The sequence below is a fragment of the Lates calcarifer genome, linkage group LG5 (assembly GCF_001640805.2).
Source record: "Lates calcarifer isolate ASB-BC8 linkage group LG5, TLL_Latcal_v3, whole genome shotgun sequence".
NCBI classification, from domain to species: domain Eukaryota; kingdom Metazoa; phylum Chordata; class Actinopteri; family Centropomidae; genus Lates; species Lates calcarifer.
The window spans coordinates 9354410-9367882 of NC_066837.1; the positions used below are offsets into that span (position 1 = coordinate 9354410).

The 13473-nt window shown below is 42.0% G+C and overlaps 2 protein-coding genes across 2 annotated transcripts; both read right to left on the minus strand.

Annotated features, from left to right (window-relative positions):
* LOC108888459 (GRB2-related adapter protein-like) lies at positions 1-6181 on the minus strand. Its single transcript, XM_018684448.2, is given in 6 exon segments — positions 1-2216; positions 2322-2492; positions 2494-2632; positions 4635-4754; positions 5286-5383; positions 5503-6181. Coding segments are annotated over 6 exon segments (786 nt in total). The 5' UTR covers positions 5581-6181; the 3' UTR covers positions 1-2036.
* A 443-nt stretch (positions 6182-6624) lies between these two features.
* Positions 6625-13392, minus strand: brat1 (BRCA1-associated ATM activator 1). The gene is given in 14 exon segments (XM_018684443.2): positions 6625-7585; positions 7587-7811; positions 8764-9038; positions 9154-9238; positions 9920-9993; positions 10109-10295; positions 10388-10491; positions 10578-10669; positions 10753-10878; positions 11079-11535; positions 11648-11795; positions 11903-11977; positions 11979-12052; positions 12978-13392. Coding segments are annotated over 14 exon segments (2757 nt in total). The 5' UTR covers positions 13105-13392; the 3' UTR covers positions 6625-6877.
* Positions 13393-13473: the final 81 nt, after the last annotated feature.

Below are 13473 nucleotides of genomic sequence, written 5' to 3' on the forward strand. Positions count from 1 at the left end.
CCTCACCCTCACGTTGAACTCCTGCCAGCATCTTCAACATGAACTACAAACTCTGCCTGCCAAACAGCAGCCGAGTTCTCCAGATCCAAGAAGGTGGGGAAACAAATAGATTTTTGGCACAGATTCTTTCAATTTTAATTCTTCAGAAATCAACACAATGTATTTCACAAAACTGTTGTAGTTTCAGGTGCTGTAAAACATCCACATTTCAAAGTAGAAAATACCCAGAGAGCACATACCTCCACTAAAGGCTGCACAAAAATCTGAGTCTATTCTATCATAACAGCAAATGTTGAGATGTTCTATTATCTGCAACTGGATCCACATCTGCATCAAATTACATATATGGAATACACATGCCAGACTTTCTCATTCAAGGAAGTGCAAAATGTCATGGGAAAATGGTGAAAATGTTCAAAAATCTGCCCTCTCACAATGTGTTTAAATGGTGAGCAGTTCAGGCTGTGTCCAGTATTTCTACAGATGTGCTTTGATGTTATGTTTATTATTTTACCACTGCCCCACTATAGGATATTGGTTTGTTCATAAAGACCTTCCCCTTCTACTTCTTGTAGCCTAGTTCTGTGGCTTCGTTTTAAAGTTTTAGAAGGGTATTGTACAAATTACTGTGAACACGAATGTGCAGTTATTGCGCCATGGACATCATATCCTGCACTTAAAGCTTACAAAATAAGATTATATATTAAGAATACATCTATCAGTATGTGGTTTAGGTTGTACGTGACTTTCATGTACTTTTGAATTTGACATTGAATTTATGCTCAGTGGTAATTTTATATTTATCTAAATGGCCTCATGTCTGTCAAGCAAGGTTTAGTGAACCTTTAGTTATTGTTGTAGCGTTCTTTCATGTTATTAAGCTTTTTTATAATTATTATGAATCAGAATTCCTCAACTTTTTCTGGTCCTTATGACAGCTATTTTTGAAAGAGCTTTAAAATGGTCATGCAAATTTAAACATGGCATGCATTTATGTGCATCCAAATTACACCAAAATAATGAGTTTTACATTTATTTTTTATTACTACAAATATATCAAACAAATTACAATATAGGGTACTGAAAATTGCTTGTGGCTCCAGTCAAGTTAACAAGAGGCATCAATCTCAAGGTTGAGAAACTCTGTTGTAATGTCCAAGTTGCTGTGCATTTGAGTTAATTTTTTTTATTGGTGAAATTCATTCATGAGTATTGAGAAGTACAGATTGTTGAATGTGAAGAAACTTGATAACTTGATATTTTTTTCTGGTGATATCTCTAATAAATGTAAAGATATATGCATCAAAGCTACATGTGTTTGTCCACAAAACGCAGGTTACAATATTTATAATGAGATAAAAGCACACTTTATTTGGCTTCTGTACAGTTTACTTACATTTACTATAGGGGAGGTTCAGGGCGTGGACAAGATGGTAAAACAAAGTTAACATAAAGTCAAATGTCATGTCATGTATTCAGCACAGGAAATTAGTTAATTTCACTTAATTTTTGATTTACTTGATTTGAACCTGATTTCAAATCTTTAGTATTTCTCTGTAACATTAAGTATTTAGGACTAAATCAACAAAAAATAAAGTTGAAAAACACATCTTCAGGTTTTAGAGACCCGGTCACAGCAGTATTTTAAAGTGACAATTTACAGCAAAACAAATTTGCCCCAGTGAAATAACCGTGATCCGTGGATTCATTTGTAGTAGTGAAGTAAGTCAGTGTAGATTTTTCTCGTCAAACACAACAGTAAGGAGCGTGGAGAAGAACAGACATAACAACAGATATTTTTCATGTGACACAAGCAAAACTGTACCAACTTTGGTTGAAAATACTGTGTCCACTCAGGATGCTCATTGTAAGAGGCTGATTGAAAAAATAAATTTTCAGGGCCTTTAATCAATAATGAAAATTGCTGTTAATTAATTGAGTGTTGGACTAATTGTTTCAGCGTCAGTTCAGTTGCTGGATAAATAAGGTGAGTCACTACAGCCTGACGGGTAAGTGTCAGTGACACTGATATGGTGTCAGTGGTACAGAGGTTGGACATACTCCGGCGGAAAGATGCCTACTCGGCCTCGACAGCGCCCTCTCCAGGTCAGAGAACCGGAGCAGTCCAGCAGGTCAATGATATCACCCCGCAGGAAGTGGAGGTGGGCAGTTTGAGGGGGGGTGTAATCACAGAGGGCATGAGCCAGACGAGGTTTCTAGACAAAGACAGAGCAGAGCCATCACACAAACAGGTGTGTGTTTAAACAGAAGCAGAAGGTGTTCATTAAACAAAAAATGACTTGATGATTGATTTATCATACCCCCAAAACTGGTTCCAGCAGATGTTGGGAGGTTTCTCTCTCCGGGCGAGAGGGGTGAGCGTAGAGGCGGGGTGAGGGGAGGGACTCCTGAGAGCTGCTTTTGTAAGGGTTAGGATAGGGGTTACACTGAGGGTGGGACAGCAGGCGAGGGGACGAGGGAGGGTCTCTGAGGCAGCACCACTTTCTCCACAGCGATGCTGTGGGTTCTGTAGAAATCCACCAAACGGTTGAGGGAGCAAAACGACTCGTCCCAGATGCAGTACTGACCTCCCCCCTCCAGGACTCGGAAGTGTTCCACCCTGTCACCATAGCTGCAGAGTAAGAGCGGTGGATAAAGGGAAGTGAGAAAGGTAGGCAGGTATGTGTGCTGATGCTGCTTCATTCCTCAGCTTGTTTCTTTGTTTAGGAATTCACAGGCGTTTTGTGCATACCTCTGTCAGTGTGGGAAATGACACCACAAACCTTTACAAAATCATCATGGGAGATTTTTTTCTCACAGTATTGAATGTAAACAAGCTCACATCACTCTGCTCTGAGCAGTTTTGAATAGGTAATTATGTGAGTGAAGATACAGAATATATATGACAATGATAGGGAGTATAATATGTGGAGCTGAAACAATGAACTATATTGGTAAATATTTTGATAATCAATCAGTTGTTTCAGTCATTTTTTTTAAAGCAAAAATAGTGAAACAGGACTAGGAGTCTGCAGCCATGATAGTGGCTCTTTGAGACCGCTTTGAGCTAAATGCTAACATCAGGATGCTAACAGACAATAAGATAAAATAAGACAAGACAAGATAGACTTTATTTATTCCTTTTTTTAGGAGTAACTGCCTTTGGTCATTTTGTTTTTGTAGTTATTTACTGAAACATGTTTCAATTTCAACATGCATATTCACAACCAAGATAATCATGTATTGACTTTAAAAGGAGGGTAGCACCAGTCCTGTGGTGCTCTGACAAAGGCTTGTTTGCTGAAAAGTATCGGCTTATAAAGTGAAATGTTTTGGGGATTTTGCAGTGGCGCAGTTAATATGTTTCTTCCCAAAGTCCCACAAGATGTGTGGGTAAGTGCAGACTCTAAATTGCTTGTAGGTGTGTTTGTGAGTGCAATTGTTGTCAGTTGTTGTGTCCCAATTCCACATAACATAACAATTGTTTACTGTACATACTAATATTGATCTATGATACACAGATTATGAAGTTAGTATATTCTTTACATCTGTGCTTCTCCTGCATGTGAAAAAGGCCTATTGTGGGACAGTAGAGTATATAAACAACACAGAAATATAAAATATAATGGAAAAATATAATCTAAAACTACACAAGTAATTTGTGTTCAGTGTGTGATGTGTTCGCAGTGTGCCCTGCCTCTCATCCAGTGCATGTTGGGAAGGTTCCAGCACTGTGTGGGTTTACATAATGGATGGATAGAGGATGCACTGCTGTGTTGAACATAAAGGCAAACTGCTGGGAGCTGTTTCCGTTTACCAACAAACCTCTGAACTTTCCTTGAACATGACTCCCTCTGCTGATCACTTTGAGTATTACACTGTGTTAATGTCAGCGTCTACGTGTATATATGTACATAAATAAAGTGTCCCTCTTAACTCACAGCCCTCGCAGGCAGACAGATGTTATTAATGTGCACACACAATGTACATTCTTGTCTGTGGCATGTGTCAGTTGCATAATGTACCTGTGTTTAAATAAAGACTGTAGTATTACATAATGCCCTGATTATTATTGAACACATTTAATTTACCCTCAATGATTAAATGTGTCCCACGTCACTCTGATGACCCAAATTACACTTCCTCCTCAAGCACACACACACACTTACTGTCTGTGCGGCTGTGATATTTTTAGTGGTCTTCGTAGAACATATTTAAATAGTCTGACTCTCCCCTCTGCTGACCCTGACACACACTCAAAAACACGTGGTTGCTGTAACTTGCTAATGCGCTCATTGTGATGGAAAACAAACAGCCAACTGCACATATAATATAACAAGGAGATTGCTGATGTTTAGTCCATCAGCAAAGTGTTAAACTGTCTCTTTGTTTTGAGATGTGATTCAGGTGCAAGACACACTGTGGTAAAGCAGAGTGAGGGAGGAGCTGGCTGAGTGGGAAATTACAGCAGATTCAACACATGCAAATACAAACACTTTGCAACTTATTGCAATTGCAATACCACAACCAGAAACGTTACGTCAGTCTGAGATTTGACTGGACTGTGTCAGACCAATATCTCACCCTGAAATATGGATGATGTCTGTGTTTGTGTATGTGGTGCTTTCACTGACCTAACAGAGACAGAAAACTCTCCCGGAGCTGATTCACTCTCCCTCAGCAGGAACACTCCCATGTCCTGCCAACGGAGACGACGCTCGGCTTCAAGTCTCGACACTTGTCCTGCGAACCACCTACAAGAACACACACCAGTATGAAAACTACACCCGCCTATTGAGCAAATATATTTCAAAAAATGACAGTATATTCATGTTACTAGTTACTAGTTAACTGGCATAGGCATGAAGATATTGTAAATTAAAAATCCATAAAAATCTATCCATTAAAAAGTCAGTCAGGTATATCAGTGGTTCTCAACCTGTGGATCAGGAGCTCAAAAAGGAGTCTGAGAAGAACTCTGAGGGGTCACAAAATTATTACAGGGATACAGAGTGAAAAAATATTTCTTTGACACATACTTTAGTTTTTTCAAATTTCTCTACAGTTTTTTTTCCATTTTCTCTTGTGAAATCTGGATTACTTTGACCTCTTTAGGTCTGTTAGGGTTTAGTGATGAAGAGACACAAGTAAAAACTGCCTCATTTTGAAGGGTCACAAGCCTAAAAGGTTGGGAACCACTGATGCCAAACATTGTAATTTTGCAAGAATGAATAAGTTTTCTATTCTAAATTGATCTGTGAGTACAACATATGAGGACAAATTACGGATGAGGAAGGAGGGAAATGTAGTTTTCAGGCACGTAGCCACGTTTCCCCTGGATCTCTGCAGTGAACCAGCAAGAATCATCCTCCATTTCTGTCACCTATAACACACATGCACAATCACTCTTACTGTGTAAACATGCAACCTTTTGTGTTACTTTCACTTTAAATTTCAAGTTTTAAAACCTCAACACAAACACACACATGCACACAAACATACCTTGATAATGTCCCCTTTTTGAAAACTGATCTCATCTGCTTCTGATGCTGTAAAAGAGAAAAGAGCCACCGCCTCCATGCTGAACACAACGAGTAGAGTCAGCCACAAAAATAGTTTCACTTCATGAATGAAGAGAGAGAGAGTACAGCTGTGTGAGTAGAGCACAGCAGGATGATGACACTCTATTACTGGATGAGATAATCAGTGAAAATCAGTGTGTGTGTGTGTGTGTGCAGCCGCTGACATCCTGCTCATTAGTTAATGAGGAGAGTTTTCTCTGCGCGTGTGTCCCTCTGCTCTTCCATGTGACTGAGCTGGAGAGTGTGTGTACACGTGGAGGCAGCGACTACCCTCCATCTATGATGTCTACACACTCTTTAAACTCTGGGGCTTTAATGAAACATTTTCCACTGGGGAAATCAGTGACAGCGGTTGGTGGAAAAGAGAGACAGAAGGTGGGAAAGGATGAAAATAACCTTCGAATACAGAGCAATGACCTGGAGAGTTTATGACCTCTTCTTATCATTATCACAAGTCTCTGCAAAGGTGAAACAGCTGATTCAGTTGCTCAGTCTTTTTTATATTTGAAAAGGTTTAGGAGTTCTGCTACCCAATAAGGTCCTGACAAAACATGTGTTTCTCAAATCTAAGGTATTATGTTTCTCTTTCTTCCCTTGACTCGTCACACAACAGACTGCTGCTCCGATGCTAAGATGTTGCTTTTGCTGCACAGCCACTGTAGACGAGATGTGACTCTGTGCCAATCATCTCCACCCGTCTGAAGATGCCCAGTGGTGTGCACAAAAGAGGAAAGAGTTGAATCAGCCTGGTGAGCTAATGGTGAGTAATGGAGGAAATAAAGTTAAAAAAAATAAAAATAAAAATACAGGTTTTGGATTCAGTCAGGCTGCGTCGTAAAGACATGGGTTTGGGACTGGTCTGGTCTCAGTTTGAGGCCTGTGCAGGACTCAAACTGGACTGTGCAGGTCTGTGCAGGACTGGTGAGCTGTGACTGCCCTCTGCTGGAAGATATATGCAACTGTATTGGATCAGACCAGTGTATATTAAAAATCTCTAGAAATTAAACATTATATCATGAAAAATCGAACAAAGATAAACAACTTCCTGCTTGATATTTAATGAAATTCTAATATTAAATGTTAAAAAATTCTCAAAACTGTTGAGACTTTTATAAGATGGCTTAAGGGTGAATATATTGTCCATCACAACATTTTGTAAAGTCAAAAATAGCCATATTGCTTATATTCACAATCAGTAAAATCAGAGCAATTCATTTTTGACTCAGGTAACCAACATATCACAGCATTGTTAAGGCAAATGTAGCATGTGTGAGTTAAGATATTATGTGTGTGTGTCAATAACAGTCCACTATGACTTCTTGCCCTGGTTGTGCATCTGGTCGAGTGTGTGCAGCACTCGCAGTCAGTATGTCCTGCAGCAGAGAGAGGGGAGAGTTTTGGACATGGTCGCTGCTTTGAGTCAGTATGTTCAGCCTCACGTCTAAACCCAGAGACTGCAGCACCTCACACACACCAACACACACAACATCGCCTTCCTCGCTCACGCCTTCCTTCTCCACCTCACCGCAGTCTCCAGAATCTGCTCCATTGAAACGTCTCTGAGCAGCAACATCTGCCTCTTTAGCCTGATCACACTTCTTCAACACCAGTATTTTTCTAATCTCCTGCCCCCAACCCCATCCAGGCAGTTTGCAGGGCACCTCAGCGACTGTTGTCACAGCAGCAGTTGCATCCAGCAACGGAGGACAGACTGTTTCTCTGAGTGTAATCAGCAGCTGACAGGCCTTCAGACCCACAGGTCTATCACAGTCAACCAGACCACTCAACAAAGCTGAGACGACTCCCTGCTCCACCAGATTGTGCAGCACACCAGCCAAATCTGTCTCCACACCCTCTGTGCGTGTCCCGGCGTGTGTGTGAAGCGGGTAAGTCTGACCAGAAACCACAGCGTATGGGTGTAGCGGGGCATGATGGTTGTTCGAGCCCTTCCTGTAACCCCGGTGACCTGAAAAGGCTTCATCTAGCAGCAGCTCAGCCAGCTCCGAGAGTGTGAACTTTGACCTCCCAGTCCAGGTCAACGCTGCCTAGAGAGAGGACGGAGCTCACAGAGTTCATCAGGAGAGAGGAGGAGGAGGAGGGAGATGATGAGGGAGATGTGTGTGAGGAGTGTGAAGAAAACCAGGTGATGAAATATTGCACAACTGCCCTCCTGGCGAATCCCTCTGTGTCCTGGGAGAGAATTTCAAGCAGTCGGCTCACTATGTCAGTCTGGATGGAGACGGAAAGTTAGGATTATCAGTACAGTCAAGTTTATCTCATACAAAATGGTAGATATGAGAAGAACATGTTAGTCAATTCCAGATAATATGAATGCCTGAGTGACAATTTCTGCATCTGACTCATTCATCTTCTGAATGATAATACTGACATCAAGGCTGAGGGGTGGACGTTGTTTGGTCCGTTTTGTCATTTTTTTGAGTCAAGGGAGTCCTCTAACTCCAAGATGTACTTATGACTGTAATGAAACAATGATTAAATTTTTTAGTGGGTAGCTCTGAAGGGGTTAGAGTGATTTTCTTTGTCTTCCCTGTGTTTGTGCACTTTTCTTTTCCTTCATTTGTTTGATTGCGTCTGTTTTGTCTTTGGGTTCTGGCTGGCAATGCTGGGAATTACATGAGGAAACCTAAGATGAGAGATAAATGTTTAAGTTTGTCCCACCCTAGTGAGAACAAAGGAAGGTGGTGATGGAGATGTCAGTCAAGCACACAGTCTGAACATTACCAACGCAGTCTTGACAAGAGGTCTAATCAGGTAAAATACGTGAAAACACCTATGGGTTTTCCCATGGGTGTGTAGGGCCTCCTTGCTGGAGGACATGACACATGCGACACCTGCAGCTCAAAACCCACTCAATATTTTATTTTGAGTTGAGTTGTGATTATTTTGTCAAACTGGTGTCCAACCCTTATCAGGACATGTCTCTCACTTCTCTATTCATTTTAGAAGTCAGTTGAAGATCCTGGTGACTACTTTTAAAGCCTACAAATTTTAGATTTGATGTCAATAGTTGGAGACTGCCGAAACATTCAGTACTGTAATGTAAGACAAAATGTTGATCGAACATTTGAGAACCTTGTCCAAAGAAAGCTCAAACCCTTAGTCTCAGTATCCTACACTGCAGCAAGTTCCTTTCTGTAATCTTGAAATAATTTCTGCCTACCTGCTCCTGTGTGAGTGCTGCCCCCTGCTGCCAGCTGTGTGCCAGTGTCTGTGCCAGTGCAGAGATGGCACTAGCTCTCACATAACTCTCTGGATCCTGCAGCGCCTCCCTGAGGAGAGGAGTGCTACAGCAGCCGCCCAAGAAAGCCTCAGGCGCATCGCAGGGCTCCTCAGCTGAACTCACAACACTTGCCAGTTTTCCCACAAATTCCACCGTTGAGTCTCTCACCTCCCAACGCATGTCACACACACGTTTCTTCACCACCTCGCTGAGATCTAACAGGGATACACACGCATTATAATGTCACAAAAAGCCACAAAAAGAGCAGAGTCTGCTGTTGATTCAAGAGTATTTATGAGCTTCAGTGAGAAGGCTGCTGATGAACTTCACCTTGTCTGAGCTGGTGTGTTATAAGGGAGAGGTCTTTACACACACTCATCCACTTCACTAAAGCCTGGTAGGACTTGTGTAGTACCTGAGAAACACAGACACAGCAAGTTTAATGAGAATGGTTTTAAAAAAGCTCTAGAACCGAGGTGAACAGGTATATCTTTACATAGGTTAAGACCATCAGTAATGGTATGATCTGTTTTAGACACACTCAGCTTCTTTAAGGTGTGGGGTTTAAATTCAGCTGCAAGCCTCAGGGTGAACTTAACTCTATCCAACAGAAACAGAAATTTTGTTGTAATGTTTCGTAACCATGACTAATCCCAAATAAAACTTACTCCCATCCTCCTTGTGTTCATAAGCTGCTTGGTTTTTGCAACGGTCCTTTTAATACTTTAATAAGAGTTAATATACAACACTTTACAATCGCCAGAAAGTTATATTTCATCCTAAATACAATGTAACCTTTAAGTTGTTGACATCTGTATCATAATATTGCATATCTAACTTAGCTGGAGCAGCAACTAATAGATGAATGTTGAACACAAACACAGTCAGCACTGATGTTGATGACTCGCTGTTGGAGGGTGTGAGGTGTGGTCTGAGAAAGCCTCATGTTGTAACGAAGTGTTTGCTGGCAGTAGAGTGACAAAGACAAAATAAAGCACAAGAAAGTCTTGTGTGTGTGTGTGTGTGTGTGTGTGTGTGTGTTGTGGTGAAACTGCAGAAAGTTGTGCAATGGATACAGACATGCACAGAAACTTACAGTGGGGTCCAAGTCAGGATTGTTCAGATATTGTATCAGAACTGTGAACACTTCAGTCAGCTTGTCTTTCACTCCTGAAACACACACACAGTTTGTTTTATTAAGTTAAATTTACTTTAATACTTTCATAAAGACATCTGGACACAAATTAGTTGAAATCAGGTGGCTGACATTTTCTACTGTTTTTACCTGGGCTGCTGCTGAGACCCATCAGAGCCTCTAGAGCACATTTCTGAACTTTGCCACTGCCAATTACATTCCTGAAAACTTCAGCACAGCCAGTGGACAAGGAGGAAGAGTCTCCGCTGCAGATTCTTAACAGTGACAGAACTGCTGTGACAATTAAAACTGGAGGACAGGGGAGTACATCAGGAGGCTGAGGAATAAAAAGAGAGAGACGTTAGGCTGCCACACGTAACAAACAGGCCACTTCTTCCTCTGTATTCTTGGATGTCCTTGCATTCTCACCGTGAGTGTGATCTGTGGCGTGTTTGTCAGACAGACACAAATCATAGAGATGCAGGGGGTTTTAGTCTTCAGCTGTTCTACCACTGAAAACTGATGCTCTTCTACTGCAGGGACAGAGAATATTATTAGTCGCACAGAAGCTAAACAAGAGACTTTTTCACTTTTTAATCTGTATATCTCTGCATGTTACCTGCTGTGTTTGTGCCCAGTAGAGTCTGACCGGTTATAATATGGAGGGGTAGGAGCAGTATTCTCACAGCCTGGGCTGAGTGTACAGTGTCCCTGAGCAGGAACAAAACAGAAAAAGAAACTAAAATCTCTGCAAACTGTGTGAGTGTGAAGTCATTCTGTGAACAGATGCTTACTGATTGCCTCTGCGGAGAAAAGCAGCTGCAGCATGAATGAGGTCAGAGGGTTTGTCCATTTTCAACATGGAGGACAGAAGATGAGTGACACGTTGGTCTGGGACACATCCATCAGTGCTGGAGCTGCTGAAGAAAAACATGGAGAGACTTTTAAAACCAACCCCACTCGTTAAAACTTGTTTTACTATCATCATACTGCAGCACCTCATTTATTCTACAGCTGCGTCCCAAATCCATACTGCATGTTAATCTTCCCCTGTGAAACATTAAAGCTCTGTAAATCTCTACTCTACAGTGTCTGCGGCCATATGAGAGAGGTGGTCAACCTGTGTGCAGCCAGAATAATGTCCATCAGAGGCAGCGTGAGCTGACTGTAGCCTGCTGTCGCCAGTTCCTCCAGAGAGCCTGCAACTGTCTGGAGCAGCTTATCCCGGAGCGAAGGCCTGGCCTGGGCTAGGAGCAGAGCGAGGAGTTTGAGGATCTGCAGACTCTGATGGAGCCCTGTGTTTTCTTTGGGAACCAGTGACTCCTTGAGGTACTCCAAGATTGCTGTAACAACAGTAGTGTAATCTTGGCTGGTTTCCATAGGGATGCCTGAGTGCTCTATGTCTGCAATGGAGGCTCGTGTTGTCTTGCCATCACCGTGTTTCTTATCTACGCCGTTAAATCCTGCAGGCGATGTTGGCTGAAAGAAGAGCAGGATGTGGGCGAGCATTTGATTGGCAGCTGAGACAACAAATAGGCTTGCGTCTGTCTGGAGTTGTAGGAGTGGCAGGGTGAAATCTGGAGAATCAAACATAAAAAATGTGTCCGAATTTAAAACATTGAATTGTAAAATGCTCAGTTTAAACTATGAATTAGGCCTATAGTCTGTGCGTGAGGAGAGGAGAGTCACCAGCTTGTACAAAGAAACTGAGAGCCTTTGAGTGCTGCAGCATGCTCCTTAGGCCCTGGATCCAGCTGATCCGTATGCAAGGATCCTCCCAGAGCCCTGCTTCATGCCAGTGCTGATGGTTAAAGGCGAGGTCCAGAATGGAGCGCTCCTGCAGCCAGGGGACATCACCAGAGTCAGGTTACAGTCAGTGCTGGCTGGCTATGGAATAATTATTGATAACAGTTTATTAAAAGTACAAGGTGTCACGAGTTCTACCTGAAGCATTCTGAAGCCATCCTCAGTCGCAGCTATTAACCCAGAGAGTTTGAGAGTGAAGGAGATAACACCAGGGGTCGGATGATGTTTTGTTAACCACAGTGGATATGAACTCAGGCAGACATGGGAAAGTCTCCAGCAGAGATCCCCCTTCATCAGGAGAAAAACAAAAGACAGAGATACAGATTTCTTAGCTGTCAAACCATCCAGGGCTTGAGTAACCCTAAAGGAAGTTCCAATTATGTATCGAGAAAAATAATAAAGGTATCAAAAGACTCATAACCCCTCACCTCTACATCACAGGAGCCATCTCATAAATTCAGTTTAGATATGAAACAATTAGCTGATTAATCAGTCACTGCATTGAGAGAAAATCGGTCTGCCACTATTTTGATAGTTGATTATTCGTTTAAGTCGCTTTTCAAGCACAATTTCCAAACAACTGCTGATCCCCACATCTTAAATGTGGACCTGAAACTATTAGCACATTAACCGATAGATCAATTGAGAAAAAAATTACCATTTTAAGTTGTCATTTGTGAGATTTGCTGCTTTGCTTTCTAAAGAGGACATTTGAAGATGTGACCTTGTGTTTTTCTCTCCCTGATCAATTAACTGATAATGAAAATAAACTTTAGCTGCAGCTCCGTCCTTGCCTAATGTGATTCTATTGAACCCTGAACAAAGGAAGAAATCTGAATGGTGCACATTTCTGAAACATGTTACAGAAGAAAAATATCACTTAGCCATTTGAAAAGTCCTACAGGTTTGTGTTTCACATGTGCAGAAGTCCTGAAGGTAATTTTGAGTAGGATAATGAATTGTTATGCAGGACTTTTCTGTCCAAAGGATGTGGTAATCCAGCCTTATATCTCAACACCTATTTTGAAACCTAACTTCTCACTGCAATAACTTATGCCTTTAGGAGTACCATTTAAATTAGGGAAGGATCCACAAATTATCTCAGCACAGCACACAGCTGACAGCTCTGCTTTGAGAGGTCAGAGCAGCAGCAGAAGACGACAGGTGAGAGGAAAAATGACCGAACTATCCCACCAGGTATTTCAGTACTAACCGGTCTTGGTGAGCCCTGTGAACCAGTCCAACAGTTTCTCCAGGCTGGTGTCATCGGGCAGAGACCTCCCTGAGTCCACCAGCACCTCACAGACCCGGGGCAGCAGCGACACACACTCTCTGTCCATGGTACTAACCACTAACCTGAGTGTGTGTTAACAAACACTCAAGATGCTAAACAGCAGACGGGTCACCGCTAACAGTTATACTGAAGCACAAACATATCTGGAAATATAGCTGGAATGTAGCTAGGTTTTCTGTTACAGCTTTAAAAAACAAAATGTGGTGTTTTCTTGTAGTTTTTCTAACCGTCTATCTCGCGGGAAATACTTTCAGATCTACCGGTGTGTGACTTCCCTCTTCTTTCTTCCTTCAGTGTAAAATGTGACCGTTATAACACGCGCAGCTGCACCATTCGCCGAACTGCTAACGGGCGGATAGGCCAAAGTACGCGCGCGGGGAATACATGCTGCCCATCCCTGTGATTTACAGCTTTA